This window comes from Podarcis muralis, chromosome 3 (assembly GCF_964188315.1).
Source record: "Podarcis muralis chromosome 3, rPodMur119.hap1.1, whole genome shotgun sequence".
NCBI lineage: Eukaryota > Metazoa > Chordata > Lepidosauria > Squamata > Lacertidae > Podarcis > Podarcis muralis.
In genome coordinates, this window is record NC_135657.1 from 105,991,737 (window position 1) to 106,013,301 (window position 21,565).

The 21,565-nt window shown below is 43.8% G+C and overlaps 1 protein-coding gene across 1 annotated transcript in view; it reads right to left on the bottom strand.

Annotated features, from left to right (window-relative positions):
- Window positions 1–4,837: 4,837 nt before the first annotated feature.
- ISM1 (isthmin 1) overlaps window positions 4,838–21,565 on the bottom strand; it is a 31,967-nt gene continuing 15,239 nt past the window's right edge. Inside the window, exons 2-6 of the mRNA XM_028722246.2 lie at window positions 16,224–16,463; window positions 13,543–13,816; window positions 12,565–12,708; window positions 9,794–9,883; window positions 4,838–7,792 (exon numbers count right to left, since the gene is read on the bottom strand). Coding sequence (XP_028578079.1) covers window positions 7,275–7,792; window positions 9,794–9,883; window positions 12,565–12,708; window positions 13,543–13,816; window positions 16,224–16,463 — 1,266 coding nt within the window. The 3' untranslated portion in view covers window positions 4,838–7,274. The remainder of the gene's footprint in view (window positions 7,793–9,793; window positions 9,884–12,564; window positions 12,709–13,542; window positions 13,817–16,223; window positions 16,464–21,565) is intronic.

The window sequence follows — 21,565 nt, forward strand, 5'->3', positions numbered from 1 at the left end:
GGCCAGTCCACTGTCCCTCAGAGCTTGTGGGGGGCCGGACTATATTTTTGGGGGAAAATGAACGAATTCCTACACCCAAATAACCCAAAGATGCATTTTAAATAAAAGCACACATTCTACTCATGTAAAAACACACTGATTCCCAGACTGTCCGTGGGCCAGAATTAGAAGGCGATTGGGCCGGATCCGGCCCCCGGGTCTTAGTTTGCCTACCCATGGGTTAGAGTGTGGTGCTGATAATGCCAAGGTTTGCAAGTTCAGTCCCCAAATGCGACAGCTACATCTTCCTGCATTGCATTGAGTTGATCCTCAGGGTCCCTTCCAATTCTACAATTCTATGAAGATGAGGTGCCCATTGATGCTGGTGTGCCAAAGTCTCTTTGCTTCTTCTAGGCAGGTTCCTCCTCCTTAGGGAAGGGCTGTAGCTCAGTGGCGAAGCATCTGCATTTCCAGGCAGAGCCAGGAATGTCACATGGTGCCTTAAGGAGCCCTTCATTGCGACTGGCTGGCTTGGTTTGGAATATAATGCTCCCATAAGGGCTCCAAAGTGTAAGGGATGGACAATGTCCAATTTCCCCAAGAAAAGTGGCTTTTCCTTGCCTCCTCCTAAATATCAAAAATGTTTAAATAGCTCCCAAAGGCCATCTTTTCTATGCATTTCCAAATGCAGGATGTATGAAGAAGCAGGTCTGGAAAATACGGTGCAATATTGGATACAAATTCACTACATACTGACTACTGGAACACACACTTAGAAATGAGGCATAGACCGAAGGGTATTCAAGTAACTGATTTTTTATTTAAAAAAAAAAAGATTTAGGAACCTTTGTCTTTTCTTAAAATAAAGGACACCTGGTATCTGAACCTGTCAATGGTATATAATAAAGCATAACCAATCACTGTGACTGGGGAGCTGTTGGTGTTTGTGTCAAGCTCTGCCCGATTTTGCTACCTGTACAGTACTTACTGTACACAGCGTGGGTGGTGCTATGGGTTAAACCACAGAGCCTAGGACTTGCCGATCAGAAGGTCGGCAGTTCGAATCCCCATGATGGGGTGAGCTCCCGTTGCTCGGTCCCTGCTCCTGCCAACCAAGCAGTTCGAAAGCATGTCAAGTGCAAGTAGATAAATAGGTAGCGCTCTGGCGAAAAGGTAAACGGCGTTTCCGTGCGCCGCTCTGGTTCGCCAGAAGCAGCTTAGTCATGCTGGCCACATGACCCGGAAGCTGTACACCGGCTCCCTCGGCCAAGAAAGTGAGATGAGCACCGCAACCCCAGAGTCATCCGCGACTGGACCTAATGGTCAGGGGTCCCTTTACCTTTTACAGTACTTACAGCCTGCATAGAGAAGATGTCAAGGAAAGGTGTCAATCCTTTTCAGCCCTGGCCATCTTAAAAGTTCAAAGCAGACCATAGTTCTGTCCTGTTCTTGTCTGGCAGAAGGCGGCAAAAGGCAATGAGGTGTAATTGGTTAAGTCCTGCTCAGATTGGACCCATCAGTCCATTGATCTCAATGGGTTTGCTCAGAGGTGTCCCATCCTGTTTCGCCACCTGAGGAGAAACAGGAAAGGGCTGCCCTGCATGTCCATTTGGTACCCGCCCCACCAAAACCTCACTTCCCAGGGTCACAGGACTGCAGTTTCTGGGTTCGGGAGAGATTTCGCAGCCCCATGAAGCTCTTGCGAGATCTCGCTGGAACCCACAAACCGCTGCTGCCACTTCTCCAGCAGAGGCAGCAGTGCCCCTTGGATTCAGCCGCCTGAGGTGGCTGCCTCAGTCTGCCTCATGGATGGGCCAGCTCTGGGCCTAACTCCAAGTAGGGCTTGGTTGGAGACACCGCACTGTGTCACATTGATTGTGTTTAGAGGAATCGCATAAACCCTTTTAAGGGAGAAAATAGCATTCTGTGGGGCTGGCTAGAAATCTACGAACCTGTTGCATGCGTGATGTTGTTGTTTTGAAAAGGCTGTTTAAGAGTCAAAGCTGGGTCCCTTCATCATGCCTGGCTTGTCATTTGAAGCGCTGCCGTGGAATCCGAGTTTTGTTGAAACTGTGACTAAATACCAGTCTTCTGTGAAGTACAAAGAGCATCATCTCACCTACCCGGTGGATTTTCCATGTGTTCCTAACAATCGTACTGTCTGGGAGTGAGCTGAAGAGTGAAAGACTGGGGGATTTCCTGCCTTTATTTACAGACCTGTGGGCATGCACATGCACTAGTAATTACCCAGTCAGTCCCTTAATTTGCCTTGTACCGTGTGGGTGCAGTCTAACGGAAACTGCCCGAGCAACTTTCCACTGAAAAATTATAACCAGATATATGTTTGGAGGGAGAATGCCACACATTTTTATCATCTTCTGTACAATTGGAGGGTGGAGTAGGGGGAGGGGATTGTAATAGGTCCCCCCCCCCACCTTACATGCTGAGGAATGTCAGCTGCATATTGCAAATGCAGCTGAACAGGTCTGTGTCATCTGATGGCAGCGTTAGGTTTGCAGTGATGTATGTGCCTCAAATCTACTTCCAAACCTCATCTCTTTTCTCTTTATGGCCACAGTCCCAGGGCCCACAGCCCAGGGGCCACTTAAAGCCATGGGTTTGAAGAGGTTTAAGTACGTCCAACTCAAGTGTTGGATTGTGGCCTGTGTGCAAGCAATCTCTACCCCCTGCACACACACACAACTATCCATTTTTGGCTTGGTGCGATGTTACCCGTCTTCGTAATGGAACATGATAATTGCTGTACCCATTTTGAGCAGACCCAAGGGTACAGACTTATGACAAGGGTGAAAATGTACGTGCTGAGATGTAAGGAAATGGACATTTCAATGCTAATATTTCATAAAAATAAATTGGTGAGGCATGCCAGGAAATAGCCTGGAAGTAACTTGCTCATCTTCTGGGCTTTCCACCATACTATGAATCACTTGTTTACTTCACTTAACAGAAATGCAGCTGTATTCCTCAGCTATAGGTTGAACACTGTAAGCGAGAGGGGAAAGTGAGCAGGTGCAAGGCCTGTACCTCAGTAGCAGGGCCTCTGCTCTTGTCCAGAATGTTCTGGGCTTAATCCCTGGTGTCTCTAGATGGGGTTGAGACTCCTGCCTGCAAACCTGGAGAGCTGCTACTAGTCTGTGCACGTAATACTGAAATTTGGCAGATTTCATCGCCTCGAAAGGGTCCAAGAAGCCTGCAAATTTCATCTACTTCTGCCTCAATTTAAAAAAAAAAAATTATAGATTTTTCCTTATCTTTTTTTGTTTGACGGTGCCCAGCACAAAACTCTATTTGTCTGTAAGTTGGTAAGCTCTGTCCACTCAGGAGGGGCTACTATGCCTGCAGATTCCATCCAATTTTACTAAGAAGAGGAAATATAGCCATTTTAAAAATTTCCCCGTAACAGTGAATGGGGGAGGCACGAAACTTTACTTCTCCAAATCAGGATTCAAATGTGCACCAAACTGGGCAGGATTTGAAGCACTTCGGACCAAATCGGGCTGTTTTTCCAGGGACTGAATTGGGGTATGAACTGAATCTTGCAGACAGTGCATGACCCGGCCCCCTCACCCAAGTTTGCACAACATTTTTGTGGCAAGCATTTCTGAGAGATTACTCACACCACTTGGAAGGCAAGGTAATATTTGAATCCTACCTCCATTTTTCGGCATCAGCTTGAACTTCTAAATAATCCTCTGCAACATCCGCTTGCCCTATCTTTGTTCCTGGCTAGCTGATGTGTTGCTTTCTCTATGGTTTCAATTCAATAGTTGCTGGTCTAACCTAAATGCTGTAAGCACACAGGTGGCTGAACCTTGACTCAGTGCTGCTCACACATGTTCACAGTGCACGAATGTTCTTGGGCCATAGATACCCAAGTTCCCCCTGCCTTCCCCAGTGCTTTTTCCCCACCATTCTTTGACAACAGAGCAGTCATAAGGCAAACCTGCGCTGAAGAGGCAGACCTCTTGTAAGTGATGTACTGTGCAGTTCCCACACACACAGAGACCACATAACTGATGTCTCTGTGGGTTGCTCAATGCTCGGCGTTATGGTTTTCTGATTAGGGACACGCCATGTTATGTTAAGGAAGATCTAATTACATTATACACAAACACACACTTCATTATTTACAAAATCAAGCCGTAGCCATCAATGGACTGCTCCAAGCTGGAGCCAGAAGTAAAATTGGACCCGGCTCTGTCACACTTGTCAATGGGATACTAAAACTAGCAGGCTATAAAATTCATTTTTTCCCCCAAGCAAAAATAATAACATTATTATTATTATTATTTTAAAATGCTATTCCTGAAGACCACAGAGGGAGAAATATTTTTCCTTCTGATCTGTTCCAGGGCTGCTGCTGGGAAAAGCTGTAGGTAGCCTGAAGACATATTGTTGTGGTCTGCCAAAGTGTTTCTAGCCTTGGCAGGGGTGAAGCAATGGGATTTTAATGAATGAGGTGAGAGACAAATTCTAAAATAATTCCCTCCCATCACCTTGACAAGTCTTGTGGCAGTGGCTGATATTAATGTTTTCTTAGACCTCGCTGTGGAAGCTACATTTAAATTTTCCTTATTTTTCATTCTAGGTCACAGAAACCAGTGAATCTGGTCCCAAACTCCTGGTAAGGAATGTATTAGCCTTATGGAATGTATTAGCATATACAAAAATTGTTTTAAGATGCTTTTACTAGAAGACACTGTCGGTGCGTCGCCTGCTCACTCATTCTGACATCCCTCCCTCACCTGCTCAGGCCTTCTTCATGGAGCCATAAACATTCCTTCACATTTCTTCCCTGTTGTATTTAACATCCACATAATGAGAATGCAAATTAACAGATGTTTCATCATGGCTTTATTGATAAACCTGGATTTGTGCACCAGCTCTCTATGGAACACGATTGTCCCTTTTAGAAAGTCCCTTTGCTTGCCACTTTTAACTCTGCCGAATTCATGTTAGCTGCAGTTTAATAAATACGCTACAAAAGAATGCAGTAAAGTTATAACACTCCATCCCTTCACTGATATTTTTTTTAAAAAAAACTTTGTTAAGGAATAGACTTTCTTTCGTAAAATACTATGCATTTATTTGGTATATGGCCGAATGACTTGGTATAGACTCAAGAATAAATAACAACAAGGGCATATTTTAAGAACAAATCTCTTTACAGTATGTTCCTTCAGAAGATGAGTTTGAACAAACAACAAGGGTATCACATGGAGTCTGCTTTAAATTGTTCTCCCATGGCTGATTCATTCATGTTAGCAAAGCATGATACGTGTGCAAGGGCAGTAGAGTAGATTGGGCCATATTCCTTTTGCTGTTGTAGAGTTTGTCTGTGTAAACATAGACAAGTGCACTTAAATTCACTGTAGGATTCAGTAGGCTTGAGAGTTCTCATGTTGGTTGGATTGGGACTTGCTCTGTAGTGGCATGGAGAAAATGTTCCCTGCCCTCCTAACAAAGTCACTACTACAGTCATACGGGTTAAATATGCTTCAGGTTGAGCGCTTCCGGGTTGTGCTCCGCGGCGACCCGGAAGTAACGGAATGTGTTACTTCCGGGTTTCGCCGCTCGCGCATGCGCAGACGGTCAAAATGATGTCACACGCATGCGTGGAAGCGGTGAATCGCGACACGCACAGGTTATGTTCGCTTCAGGATGCAAACAGGGATCCGGAATGGATCCCATTCATATCCAGAGGTACCACTGTACAGAGAAGAAATTAAAGTGGCTTCTACATGGAGACTGTGTAACATGTATACAGACCCTCTAGGAGTGAAAGCTCATAGAATCAGCAACTGTGGTTGTTTTTGAATAAACTGAACATGGGAACACATCGGTCATAACATAAATCAGACCCTAATGCGTATGCGCAAACTTGCCTTCAACCCAGAAATGCATTTCTGACACTTTTCCAATTAACTGATCCGGTTATGTGTGTGTTTTTAACTGCAACTCCCAGTTTTTAAGATACCGCCCACATTTTTGCTTTATGCACAGCGGGTAAGCCTGCTCCAAGTTGCTTAAGGTTATTTTGCTTAGGGCTGCTTCACACATTGTGCAGGACAAATCAAAGTTAGTCAACAAAATGGGCACTCAAAAGGGAGATGCAGCCAGTTCTGGGTCCCAGAATAATGTGCCTATATGATAAGTGAGTTTGCTTTGTTTACATCCTTGTAATAAGGCAGTATGTGAAGAAGACTTTGAGGGACTTTAACTATCCATGCAGCTCCTCCCTCCCCAGGCCTTATCTTTGAGTTGTGGCACAAAATAATAACTGTAATGAAAATGTGCTTTACTTCTGCTCACATCCCTGGAGCTATTAAGAGCTCTTAGTAACTGGACCTCTGCCAAGCTAAATTGCAAGGCAAGTATAACTCCAAAATGGGAATGAAGAGAGTTTTGCTTTGTCTATTATTGTATGTACCAGCTTCGTTCCTCCTCTCGAATAATTACTGCCCTTCCCTTTTAAAAAAAAACTCTTTCTTTTTCTTAAATATGTCTAAATATTTTCATCAATATATCTCTAAGGAAATTATGCTGCATTTGTATTAAATAACTTATGTATGGAAACTGTTTAATAATGGTCTGGTTATAGTCCTTGGCTTTGATTTAGTAAAAATATTTCAGAGGTACTTGTACATTTTGCAGAATAAGGGATATTTGATTGCGTCAGCCACACTTTAGGTATCACAGTCTTTTACTCACCAGAGTCAATCACACAGACGTAGTATTTGACACAAATCAAAGTCCCTGACTTCTGCACAGGCACAATGGCAGTGGATGCTGATATTTCTCTCTGCTGTTCTGAACAAAAGTAGTACCATCAGATGCAGTTCTCAGAAGCATTAGATGGATAACCCACCAGCAAAAGCCCCATAACTGGGGTTTGCAGTTGAGAAACGGACTCTTGAGTTCTGTTGCTTCAACCGCTGAAAGCTGAGCTTTTCCCATACAGATTAAAAAATGATAGCCCAGTCCTTACTTGAGCATGATTTTAAAAACACAAAACCTTACATTGGTGGAGAACGCATAACATTATATAAATGTCTATTTGCACAGGGGTCCATATGCAATTTCTATATGCATATATAAATAACACACTTATGAAAAAATGTGTATTCTATACAACTATATACAGTTAGTTGGGGTGAGTGGAGGAATGGGACATTAAATCTGTATGCTGAGAGTTTCTTTGATTTGGGGTCCTGTAGACCAACCGCCCGTGTTCCACAGACTCTGAAAGAAGTTGGCTTCTTTCCTCCGCCTTCTCAGTACTCTCTCGCTTCCTGAAATTGTCTGTAATAGTCCTCCTCTGAAGGGTTCTCTGTACATTTCTGACCATTATTAGGAGGCCTGGCTTCATTATAGCGGCTCCAGTCCCCTTTGCAAATGATCCAAGGCAAGATGTCCACTTTGTAATGAAGTTCGGCAGAGAATTCTATGCTGATCAGGTTTGGGGTGCCTGCTCCTTTGCCCCTTGTGATCAGCTGCATGATGTCGTCGTAGCAACAGTGCTGCGCAGCCAGGGTGGTACTTTCCAAAGACAGCATGGACCGGATGCAATAGCGAGCGGTCGGCTTATAGATCTCCAGTTTTTCCTTTGGCCCACTCGCATCTTTCCAGCGGAAGTTTTTCCGCTTAAGCCGGTCGTAGATATCGGCCGTGCTGTAGGCAACCTCCGTGGGATACGTGCAAGGGCAAGCAGGGAGGTCGTTGACCACTTTGTGCATGTACTTCTTTAAGAATTCACTCTTGCAGCTCATCCACCTCTCACAGCTATCAGTATCTGGACAGTAGAAAAGGGACACAAGGAGAACTTGACTGTGTTTCAGAGATGACAAAAATGCAGGATTTTGTCAGCGTTTAGCTATCATCACACTCCGGTAGTCAAGGGTTTGCTTTGTGTTCTATCACAAAATCAATTCCAATATTATTTTAAAAACATTTTAAGGCCTTGGAAAACATGCAACAACAATTTTTTTTATTTATACCCTGCCCATCAAACATTAAAAACTTCCCTAAATAGGGCTGCCTTCAGAGGTCTTCTAAAAGTCAGATAGTTGTTTATTTCCTTGACATCTGATGGGAGGGCATTCCAAGGGGTGGGTGCCACTACCGAGAAGGCCCTCTGCCTGGTTCCCTGTAACTTCACTTCTCACAATGAAGGAACCGCCAGAAGACCTTCGGAGGAGGACTTCAGTGTCTGAGCCATTTAGGGCTTTAAAGGTCAGAACCAACACTTTGAATTGTACCAGTTTCACTGTCAATATGTGATATGTCAATATGTCAGCCTTTCCTATGGAGTGTGCATCTTGTCAGAAGAAAAGATATTATTATTATTAAGATGATTATAGTGAGTAAAAGTAAATATGAAAAGAAAAGAACAGAAAAGGGAAAAAGAAAACTGATATATATTTTTTTAAAGCAGAGGAAAACAGCAATAACAAAATAACCATAACATATACCGCATTTTTTGCTCTATAAGACTTACTTTTTCCCTCCTAAAAAGTAAGGGGAAATGTGTGTGTGTCTTATGGAGCGAATGCAGACTGCACAGTTGTCCCAGAAGCCAGAACAGCAAGAGGGATCGCTGCTTTCACTGTTCTGGCTTCTGAGATTTAGAATATATTTTTTCTTGTTTTCCTCCTCCAAAAACTTGGTGTGTCTTGTGGTCTGGTGCGTCTTATAGAGCGAAAAATACGGTAATTAATGTTACCAAACTATATAGTATATATGTCGATGGATTAAACTTATTGTTTCTCTCAAGCATATGGTAACTCATGGGTCACTATGGTTTTCATAAATACGTTCCAAATATCATTTAAATTTGTCCATGTATAATCTTCGTCTGAAAGCAATCCATTCACGTGTTGCAAGAGTTGTAGTATCATCTATCCATTGATCAAAGGGGGCTGTATTTTTGCCCTTCCATATATCAATAACAATCTTCTGAAAATATACTGTGCATTCTTTAGCTACACTAAAGCTGAAGTGAGTGCATTGTCGTGCACCTAGTTTTCATGAGGTTCCCTTATGATTAAAAAATAAAATGTGGGTTAAAATTTGGCAGAGCACCCCCTCTGCCTCTGTGAGGGCCTCTTGAATGCAGCTGCACAGAGACACTGGAACTATAATCTTAACGGATGATATTGAAACAGCTCCTTTATGTGGCTCACATTCCAGACTTGTAATATGTGGGGAGACAGCAAGATATCTGTGCAAATCAGGATATGACACTAGCAGAACACTCATGAATGATGAAGTGAGGATCTGCATCTGGAATAAAGAACAGAGTCAAACCTTTGTGCAAGTTTTAAGAAAATCCTCAGCCTTGCTCCAAGCAATGCTTTTGCATCCCATAAACAATGCTCTGGATTAACCATGTCTTGGCCAGCATGGACAGATTTTGGAGTGCTACCTGTTGGTTGCAGAGTCACCCTGAACATAATCAGTCACCCAGAACATATTACGTGCAGCTGTAGTATTCAAGTTTTTGCCTTTTGTCCTTGAATAACGAATTTGCAATGATTCAAGAAGGCTGTGGCACAGCTAGAGGCAGAAACGTTTAGTCCAACGTTTTTCCTTTAGAAAGCCCACTGGGAATGGCTGCTGAACAATGTGTAACTGGCTCAGTCAAAACCCACACATTACAAAGATGGGAAATATTTGAGTGCTCCCTCACAGCACCTTCTCAGAAGTGTCCTAGGGGGAAACTGTCACACAGATTGAAGTCTGCCTGCATCATCTAGCTCTGAAGGAAGAGAACCCTCTGCTCCTATCTGCTTACCGACTTCAAACAGCTTTGTGGCATTGAATTCTTCGCTTCCTGCGAGCAAACTCACTTCTGTTGCTGCTGTCCTGAAGGTGTCTTCAATCCCTGAAGAAAGCAGGGTATATAAATATATTTTTTCAGTAATGGCACATAATACAAGGCAGTAGAAAAACTAGGCTTGCATTAGTATCCCACTGATTTCTTATGTTCCTATAAACATTCATGCCGTCACTATTACTTTTAGTTTATTGGATTTCTTAACCATCTGTCACCATGAGGTCCCAGGGGAAGGTTACAACAGCAATATAAAAAGACAATATTAAAATTGGTTAAAGCTCTTGCTTTCGAATCAGAGAGAATGAGAAAGAACCTAAGAGAATGAAAATTACTTCTGAGCCTCAGCAGTCTTGCACTTTAATACAAAGGTCAAAACAAATGTCCTCCCACCCCTCTCTGACACCATCCCCTCTCTCAAATATTTTAATATTGACTTGAGATGAATACCTGATACTACTCGCTGGTGCCATTAAGAACCTTCTGAATAGTTATGTTTCTCTGAACATCACAGCAATCGCTTATAACTGCCAGCGACTGGAAACTTAAGTCGCAAGACAGTTTTTCATTATTTTCTGCTTGCAGTGCCAGCAAACGAGTGCTGAGCAGAGGAGTTTTCGACTGCTACGCAAGCAGATTTTTATTTTATTTTTACAAAAAACAGGATGTACTACATACTGGTGTTGCAGGCTGATGAAGACAATGTGGCTGACAGACACGGTGGTGCAAATATTTGGGCTATTAATAAATCCAGAACTTAAGAAACCACCCCAACATGAGAGGAACAACAACAACAACAAAAAATGCCTGCAGATGTTCTCTCAGTTGTGCAGGAACATCTTATCTGGGGCCATGTTTAAATGACCTAACCACACGAGCAGAGAATGAACCACCTGATTCCACACACCCCCTTCAGCTCCAGCTGGGTCAGGTGGAAGCGACTTGTAAACAAAGTTTACATTGTTTGGAAAATGTATTTGGACAACAAAGGCAATCCTCTGTCTGAAAGATGCTGCTCTGTTGAGCTAGGTGCCTCTATGCCAAACAGATACTAGCAGCACCGTTGAGACCGAGCCTTGCCTCCCCCCCCCCCTCAAACATGCATCACACAGATGCAGAGTCTAGGGCTAGTCAATTTAAACTGCACTGTCTAAGGTGGTTGACTTTGGGTTGCTATTTTCATGCTTCTATTCCTGTTGACAACAGAAAGGGGAGATGCGGGGTGGTGGGCGGACCAAAAAATCAAGGTTGCTATCCCATAAAAAACAATCAAGTGGAAAAAATTCCTTAAATAAAGCAAAGATGCCACTTTCTATGTAGCCTAAAACTATGTGCATTCCGCAACGCACATCCTCAAATTGGCATGTCAGCATTACACATGACAATTCTGGAGACGTATCACCAAATTATCTTTGTAAGCTGAAGACACAGTTATTTGTTCAGATGAGTTTTCCTTTGCCGTTGTTTCAGACACGTACCCTCCCTACAAGTTATGGAAAGTTTGTTGAGCAAGATACCCAAGAACCTACCTTGAAGGCAAAAATCACGGCAGTTTAGTTTTTGCCCTTGACATTTCCAAATTCTCAGTGGAGTTCTAATGAGGGTGAGGGTTCATTCTCTTTGGCAAATCCTTGGGCAATTTCTACTGTGTCATCATGCTCCTTCCAAGGAAACAAACATGGCGCCGTCAGTGCCAGCTGTCAGGCGCCAGGTTGAGACACTCCATATTGCCCAGGCATTGGGTTATTAATCTGGAACATTCTCTGGTATGAATTTGGCCTTTTTTGTGGTGCTCACCATTTAGGTCAGGGGAACGCTTTCTTATTTTCATAGCATTGTTTGAATTTGTGTTTATTACATCTTGGGGTGGTGTTTTTTCCCCATCTGGTTTTAATTTTTAGTTTTTAATGCTGTTTGTAGTTTTATGGATCTGTATGTTGCTCTGAGACATTTTATTTGAAATAATAAAGCAATGAAATAATAATAGTAGCATGATTAATGAATATGCTTTTTTAAAAATGGTGCTAATGCTCTTTCCACAAGTAAGAATTCCCTGAAGATCTCAATGTGTTTTCTAGTTGCACTTTTGCATCTAAATACAGGCCGTGATGGAGGGATGAATGAGAAATATCAGGGGAGGGCTCCATTGCCTAAGCTGATGTGTAGTTACCAGCATGTTCACATCTGAGTGAAGGGCCTCCCTGACCCCACTAGTGATGTTTGTGCAAGAGTCATAGTTTAGCCAAGGTGCCACATCCAAAGCATTAGGCTTTGAACTGCTATGGCTGTCTTGATCATCTCATTTTGCAGATTGCTCTCTTTCTCTACACTTTGAAACCTGATGTCACTGCAAAAACACCAAAGCATCTTAATTCTCTTAGCATTTATCTTTTTAAGCAATACAATAATGGTAAATGCAATTAGAACTTCAGAAGGCAGGATACTCTTATTTCCTATAGTACCCCATCTAGTGTATCTCGCAAGAAATGCAGGTCTCTCTTGCCTACATCTCTGTAGGCTCTGTTGAAATCTGAGGCACACAGCATGAGCAGTGCTCCTGAAGGCCCTTCAGGAAGGAAAAGCATCTGGCTCTGCCTCGAAGGCACAACAAAGCTGATAATTTCAGATATGGGGTAGCATCTCCTCCTATTATTTTAATATGATACTTTTTACCAGTGAAGGGTTGCAAGCAGTTGTGCCGTTCAGGTCAAAGCAATTAAGCGGAGCCTAACCTGGACAGTTGGGCCTGTCACATGTCCTTGATTCGGTGGCTGTGCAGGCATAGCCACAGGTTCTGGTGCGCTTCTGATTGCCGTTGCCACAGGTTATACTACAAATAGACCAGGGGCTCCAGTCTCCTTCCCCATCTATGTAATCTGCAAGGGAGGAACAAGAAAAAAAGGAGAGAACTAGCTGGTAAACAAGTAAATGTTTGATTATAAAAGTAGAAATGGCAAAAAAAAATACGTGTTGCTATCTGAGGACTGGCTCGGATATTAAGTGGTGTCTTCAACAAAACATTTGCTGCTGTTCACAATGCGAGTCAGCATTGCCTTTTCTTGGGATACTCTATCCTATCGCTTCCCTCCCCAGTTTTCCATTCCATGCTCACTGAACATGCTCAGACCTTAGTGAGCTGATTTGGCTTCCCCTCCCTTCCCCACAAAGTTTATGTGTGCTTCTGCAAATTCTGGGGTTCCCTCGAGCCAGCTGATACTTCCCTCTCCTGTGTAAGTGGGTGTGCTTTGGCTACACGATAGTCAGAGAAGATCGGTATCAGTGCATAGTATGTATTATCTAAACCTCAGGGAATCAGTTAATCTGAAATAACTGAAACACAATTCCTTTTCTCTCTCACCTGTGCCCCTGACCCTCCCTTCCCTCTTATTATCTTTGGTGCCCAGTCACTCTCCGTAGTGGTGGCTGCCCTCCCAACACCTGCTCCCCTGTTAGTGCAGCGCCGGGGGGTGGCGAAGTTGTGCAGATGCACAAGACTGGTCCCACCGGTGCCCCTGCGTGCTCCCTACCTCATGCCACCCTCCCCCAACCAAGACCAGGTAAGAAGCAGGAATGCTGGTGTCGGAAGCACCTACTTCTGCCCCCTGTGGCTCTGCCCCACCTCACGTTTCCACTGCTGATGGTTCCTCACCTGCAGAGCACTGCTACCAACCTGAGGTGCTACAAACAAGGGATTCAGAAGGCTCACTCACCATACTCTGGCTGTGCCTTTGAGTCAAATGTCCGGTGACTAGGTGCGTGACTTTCCCACCCGCCACCGACGGGGTTCAGGAAGTTGCTGTCTTCGGTTGTGCTGTCATACTTGTAATCCTGGTCCCCGCTACTCATGCGGGTGACCGTGGGTGCTGATCTCTGCCACCAGTTCCTCCAGTCTGGTGATGGGACAGGCCAGCTGGGTTTGCTGCCTTCCTTTCGGAGATCCTTCTCTGGTTCAGAGTCTGGCCCATCAACAACTTCTATAGTCACCTGGAGAATTCGAGACAGCAGGCAAGTAAGTATTCAGGTCTCTACAGCTATGTCCCAAACACCAATCCAAGAAAGAAAGAAAAATATGTTGACAGGACAGTGAAAGATTTTGTCAAGCCAAGACAAAAGGCAAGTGTCATCTGGAACTTGCAAGGGAGGGGGAAAGGAATCCATATACAGTCGTACCTTGGATCCCGAAGGCCTTGCGAGTCAAATGTTTTGGCTCCCGAACGCCGCAAACCTGGAAGTGAGTTTGCGAACGTTCTTTGGAACCCAAACATCCGAGGTGACTTCTATGGCTTCCAATTGGCTGCAGAAGCTTCCTGCAGCCAATTGGAAGCTGCGACTTGGTTTCTGGAATGGATTCTGTTCAACTTCCGAGGTACCACTCTCTCTCTCTCTCTCTCTCTCTCTCTCTCTCTCTCTCTCTCTCTCTGTGTGTGTGTGTGTGTGTGTATGCATGCAACAAACAGAAAGGATGTCTGCTGTCTGCTGTCAGACTGGTCCTCAGTTAGTGGAAGAAGTAGATTAGGCCTAGGGAGGTTTGTACTACTAGCATCACCAATATTGACTTTTTTGTTTGGGTTTCCTTTTAAAGAGGAGAAGAGGCAGAGAGCAAAGGTTCAGAGAAGGACAGAGGTGCCACAGGACACTTTGTTCTTGTTTATGCCGCATAGAATTAACGTGCTCTGGAAATGTGAGAAACGGTGACTTAAAAACTGGAGGAAGAGGAGAGTTCACAAAAACAGAAGCAGCGAGGTATCGGAATCCAAGCCCAGGAGCTCCTCACAGTTGGTACACATTTAAATAGGCTGGGAAACCGAAGGGGGGGAAAAAAGAACATCACACAGAAAAAAATTTTGGCAGCCAAATTATTGGCTCGACACATGACTTCACTTTGTTTCGAAGGAAAAGAAAGTGAAGCTGTTGCACCCTGAATAGCCTTGCGCTGCTGGCATGACCGCATGAGCTGGCATGTGTCAAATCAATGGGCGATCAACAAAAGAGCTTTTCACCAAGAACGAAGAAAATCTCTGATCCCCAAGGAAATATGTTACTGGCTTTTTTTAAAAAGCACCTCATTTTCAAGGACTTCCTGTGAATTCGTTTACTTGAGTGCAGTGGTGCATTTGGCTGCTGATTTGGCAACGGTGTTTAAAAAAGCATCCGTAGCACAAAAGTAACAGCTGCTTGGGTTACCCTTTTCAAATGTCTCCTTGTCTTGCTAATACTGAAACAATTGCACAAATGAAAAAGGGGCTGAATAAAAATATTTCATTTCTGGGAAAGATTGAGCCAAATAATGAGTAAACAGACAGGCACTGTATTCATTTCAACTGGCACCAGGTAGAACAAGTCTCGAAATTTTGTGCAAGACTATTGTCAGTGACTGACTGCTGTCTTGTATTGCAAACATTTAAAAAACAACTTATCTACCTTTATTGTAAGAAAGCCCAAGGAAGTGTTTATTTTTAAGTGTACATGTGGGGGAACAGTAGAATAAGTTATACATGTCTACCTGAAAATCTTCTGTATATGGTTGTATCCCATGTTTGTTATTGTTCTCCTCAGAGTATACCCACTGAAATTAATATATGCAAGTTACTCGTTTTTTATTTAATTTCAGTAGGTCCACTCAATGGATAGAACTAACATTGGGTGCAACTCATAGCAGATTCTGACATTAAACCAGTGACATATACAAAGCAATGTGTCATTTTCAGGCAAACAATTCTGCTCTAAAATATTGCAAATGTTCTGGCTGATGATTTTGGAGGAACTTGCTCGAAGTCTAGTGTTTGTTTCAAGTTATGTGTTTTGTCCCTGTTCCACAGTTCAGTGGTTTATTTCCATTCTAGCTAATGTTTATCCATAAGGTTTTGTTTTCTGGGCTCATTTCAACATTTGAACCAGTCCTCTTATACAATATTCTAGGCACAGCAGGTCCAAACTATTTCAAAGAAGCTATGTGAGTGTTTCAGCACCACACATTTACTGTTTAATTGCAGCAAAACATCTTCAGTCAGATGAATAAAGTTCCAAAGAACTTGTGCCAGACATCTCCACATTTACTTTAACTTTCAATGCATGACCTTTGTTGCAGGGTTTGCTAAGAAATTGGTCTGTAGGTATTTTGCTTTATGTTGATAATATGTTTTATCATATTGACACCAACAATATACCTTTTGAACAGAATAATCCATCTATTTGAACAGATCAATCAATCCATTCACCAACCACCTTAGCTGTATGGCAAATGGAAACCTGGGGGAGGAAAAACTCCTTTCTTACTTTTCTTGTTTCCCATGTGGCTTGTAGGTTTCGTGAATGAAATTGTACCTTTGTTAGACGCTGTTTATTCCATGATTTAAGTAAGAGCCTAAATAGGAAAGAAGAGTTTTTTTACCTGGATGTTTGGGTTTTGCCCATTGATGTCTGCTTTTGAGAGGTCAGGAAAGTTTGGGAGATCCAGAAGGAATGGCCTGGGCCCATCTCTTTGCAAAGCTGTATGCCCATTCTCTTGCCTGAATCGCTGCTTGGTGAACGATTTGTGAGCTACATGGTGGTCAGGATAATTCCGTCTGTCCTCAGGGTTTAGTGTAAAGCTGGCTTCAGGTGACGGAAGACCATCTGTGTGGAGGGCATCCTGGGGGCAAGAAGCAAACATCAAGATTACACACAGCAAATAAGAAAGACGAACAAGAGTTAGCAGAACACAGTGGGTTGGTTTACATGTCACAGTTACGCTTAATAAAGGTAAAGGTACCCCTGCCCGTACGGGCCAGTCTTGACAGACTCTAGGGTTGTGCGCCCATCTCACTCAAGAGGCCGGGGGCCAGCGCTGTCCGGAGACACTTCCGGGTCACGTGGCCAGCGTGACATCGCTGCTCTGGCGAGCCAGAGCCGCACACGGAAACGCCGTTTACCTTCCCGCTAGTAAGCGGTCCCTATTTATCTACTTGCACCCGGAGGTGCTTTCGAACTGCTAGGTTGGCAGGCACTGGGACCGAGCAACGGGAGCGCACCCCGCCGCGGGGATTCGAACCGCCGACCTTTCGATCGGCAAACCCTAGGCGCTGAGGCTTTTACCCACAGCACCACCCGCGTCCCTACGCTTAATAACTATGCTTTAAAGGTGTGGTGGTACACTGGCAAAAATGGCGCTCACTTTGCTTCTCCCCCACTCTAACAATGGTTTGCTCCTGGATTGCCATTTGCCTGGGGGAACCCTAAGCCAAACCATGGGTTAGCTCCCTGTAGGAGCAGGAGATGAGCAAAGCAGTCGTGAGTTTAGCCCCATGCACAAACGTTTTGCACATTCACTTTTAAGCCATGCGATTCCCCCTCATTTTATCATCACAACAGCTTTGTCAGGTAGCTTGGGCTGCAAGACAGTAATTGATTACCCAATGAGCATCACAACTCAGGGGCTTTTCACACTGACCATTTATAGTGGAATAGTCACTGTTTGATTCAACATTTTAAAGACTTGACTTTGTAGCTGATACAAATGTTAAGAGAGTGAGTGCAGGGTTTTCCTTTCCATGGTCTTAGTGAGCTTTGCCCAAACTGAGAAAAGTTCAGTGGTTACGTTCACACTCCTAGAGTGTCCTTGTGTTCCTCTAGCCATTAAATATCAGCATTAATTTAATTTAATTTATTTATTTATTTAATTTAATTTATTTATTTATTTTTAATGCCTAGTACCCCAGAATATTGACCTTGTGGAAGTACAGTGGTACCTCAGGTTAAGTACTTAATTCGTTCTGGAGGTCCGTTCTTAACCTGAAACTGTTCTTAACCTTAGCTAATGGGGCCGCCTGCTGCTGTCATGCCTCCGGAGCCCAATTTCTGTTCTCATCCAGAAGCAAAGTTCTTAACCTGAAGCACTATTTCTGGGTTAGCGGAGTCTGTAACCTGAAGCGTATGTAACCCGAGGTACCACTGTATAGGAAATCGGAAGAGGAAGTGCACTTCTTGCAAACCTGGTTTTTGTGGCAAAATTTTGTCTGCAGCTAATGATTGTTATCGTGGATCAGATGTTGACTCAGTACCATCATCTCTATCTGCCACAACTCTCCTCTGAACTCAGCTCTCAAACCGACAGCTCGCAGTGGTCCAAGGGAAGCAGCACGAAACAGACGTCTTCCAAACTATTGCCATTGAACACCCACCACCCTTCACACAAAGAACGGGACAATGCTTGTCCCCCATGCCACACAACTAAAAATATTGAGGATCCATTCTGGATCTTTCACCAAGTTGGATTCCTTACGGTATAAGAAGCAGCAGATTTCCAGGTACATTATTCTGGAATACTAGCTGGAATATGCATGCTGACGTCATGCAGCAATGTGTCAAAAAATCTGAAAAACCCAGTAACCATTATGCTATAAAAATGGAAAGTGTAGAAAGGCCCTAAATAAGATTTCAACCTAGATTTCAAAGGTCCTAGTCTGAGACTCTAGCCCAGGGGTCTGTAACCTTTAAGACAAAAAGAGCCACTTGGACCCGTTTCCGAAGAAAAAAAAACTGGAAGCCGCAAAACTCGTCATTATAAAAATAACTTTTTTGTCACTTTTTTATTATTTCTTTGTTTGACCCCTCAGAATTACTCCTCCTCATAGAAATAAACGTTAAATTAACAAGTTACCTTTTTGTGTGTGTGTGTGTGTTCTTCACTCCCCTTCAAAACAGTGACCCGCATACATGCCCCCTTTCAATGCAGTGACCAGCGTACATGCCCCTTACAATGTAGCGGGCGGGCGGGAAGGTGACGTCGGGACGGTGCGTGACTAACGCACGCACCGCCCCCATGCGACGTCACAGCCAGTACAGCGCCCGCCACAGTGGGGAGTGTCGGGGCGCACAATGCGCCTCCTCCCCTCGCTAGTATCCACCCCGGAGCCGCGGTAAAGGTGCAAAAGAGCCACATGCGGCTCCGGAGCCGCGGGTTGCTGACCCCTGCTCTAGCCACTACTCCACACTGAGGTCTGCAGGGAGAAAGGCAAGTCCAAACTCTCTTGTTAACTGCTATACTGTATCTAGATAATCTCTTTTTCAGGTTGACTTCAAGTGGGCCTTCAATTCTTGCAACATGGTAGAAAAACCCTGCAGCGTTAAAAGCATGCAGTTTCTCGGAGCTGTCTGTAGTTTCCAGCAGGCAGCTGCTCTCTGCTCTTTGCCTCTCCTCCTGCCCACTCCCCAAATCATTCACCATCTCCTTGCTAAATATATTTGTGTATCCATCGCCTGTCAAATGGTGTTTCCCTTGGTGTCTTGAAAGCATTTTGTCAACATGGCTCACAAGGAACAAGGATTTCACCAGAGATTCAGAGACCAAAAAACATCTTGTGCTTCAACAGATTGCCTCTCCCAGGATGAACCTTGCCTTTTCAAATATAACGCTTGCCCACTGCGCCCTCCTGGGGCTTTAACTTCTGACTGTAACAGAAGGGTGTTATATTGGAAAAAGCAGGGTCATCTGGGGAGAGGCAATCTATTTAAACAAAAGATGTTTGGGGCTCTTGTTTATAGAAGCAAATGCCCTGGGTGTCAAGGGAATTGCACCTGTGGTCTCTTTCCTTCATTTGTGAAAGTGTCGATGGCATTTACCAGAGTTTAACTCAGAAACAATTCTCTGTGGGCTTGGTAATGCTCGCCTCAAAAGGAGATGTGAGAATTCAAAACCCCAAATTCTTCTCTGGTTGCTGTATGTCAATCGTATGTTGTCAACTGCAAGTTGGTTTTCACTTTATGTGACAAAGGTGCTGAAAGTACATTCGTTGGGCCTTCCTGGGATATGTTCCCTCCAGGTGTGCCCACAAAAAGCATGTTTCCATCTTAGTGTTTGCTGCTCCAGACACCCAGTTTATGCTGCAAGCACCCTTGTTACGTAGAATGAGAATCAATGTTTAGAGTTTTGAATGATACAGTCTGGAATACCCTATGCCAAAGGATAAATGGACATAAATCTGACCTCAGGAATCACGAGACAGAGAAACCAGTAGGAGAACACTTCAGTCTCCCAGGACATTCTATACAAGATCTCAAAGTAGCTGTCTTATTACAAAAGAATTTAAGAAATAGACTGGAAAGAGAAGTTGATGAATTGCAACTTATTACCAAACTTAAAACCATGGAGAGACCTGGTCTGAATAGAGACATTGGATTCTTATCTCATTATACATGATAAAGCTATTTTTAGCCATCTCCCCCCTTGCTTTTTCCTGTTAACAGTTGTCAAGAGGTTTACCACACCTATCAGCCAATCACCCATTCCCATCACCCTTCTGAGTAATTCCCCTCCCCACCATCCCACTATATATAAGGGTCTGGTGACTTCTATTTCAGTGTATCTGAAGAAGTGTGCATGCACACAAAAGCTCATACCAATGACAAACTTAGTTGGTCTCTAAGGTGGCGCTGTGGGTAAAAGCCTCAGCGCCTAGGGCTTGCCGATCGAAAGGTCGGCGGTTCGAACCCCCACGGCGGGGTGCGCTCCCGTTGCTCGGTCCCAGCGCCTGCCAACCTAGCAGTTCGAAAGCACCCCCGCGTGCAAGTAGATAAATAGGGACCGCTTTCTAGCGGGAAGGTAAACGGCGTTTCCGTGTGCGGCTCTGGCTTGCCAGAGCAGCGATGTCACGCTGGCCACGTGACCCGGAAGTGTCTCCGGACAACGCTGGCCCCCGGCCTCTTGAGTGAGATGGGCGCACAACCCTAGAGTCTGTCAAGACTGGCCCGTATGGGCAGGGGTACCTTTACCTTTACTTTAAGGTGCTACTGGAAGGAATTTTTTTATTTTGTTTCAAATCTGGAATAGGTAAAGCGTGGGAACTACCAGGAATGCTAATGGTTATTCAGAATAGTTTCTGAGAACAAAACAACATTGTCTTTAATAAGCATCTGACTATTTAAGGCCTAGAATTAGCTGGACTGTGAAACTAATAACATGCCTAGTTCTCAAATGTTGCTGACACCAAACTATCTGAACCGGTTAGTGTTTTCTTCTATGCTATGTAGCCTAAGCTGGTGGGTTTGAGAGGCCCGTGGGGTGAAAGAAATGTCTTGCTGTCTTTATGTAACTAGTAAAGCACCTAGTGTTCAATGCAAGTTTCCACAGCACCTGGTTTATAATTAAAAAATGATAAGCGCAAGAGACTCCAGGCTGAAATTGTACAAAAACTATATGACAGACGCCGCACAATCTCTTCCTGCAAGAAGCAAGGAAGCATGCAGAAATAAAGTTCTGCTACACATTAGAAGCCTCTCTCTTTGAAACTAATGAATGCAGCTTCATTTCGACATTGTTCAAGCCCTAATACTCCTCTCGGCCTATGCGCTATTGTTACAACATCAAAGACCCACTGCTGGCTCAGATACAGTCAATATGAAAAGAGATGGCCCCCTAAATTTACTGCTTGACTGCGTTCTCTTTTAAACGGATAGCACCGTGGTCCTCTTTCAAAGAGGTATCGCAGACATAGATCTTCTTTATAGGACATCATGTACAATAAAGCAGAGCTATAACTTTGTAAAAAAGAGAAAGAAAGAAACTAACAACATGAAGCACCTTTAAAGAATCCCCATGAGGTGAACATTCCTTATAGAAATATCTCTGTGGTTACCAGTTTTTTAAATGCTTGGTACACTCTGGCCATAGTTCAAAGCTCTTTGATGATATATCATTGTTTAACTGACTAACTGAATTATATTTTAGCTAGGCTATAACTTCACATGTTTTACGCT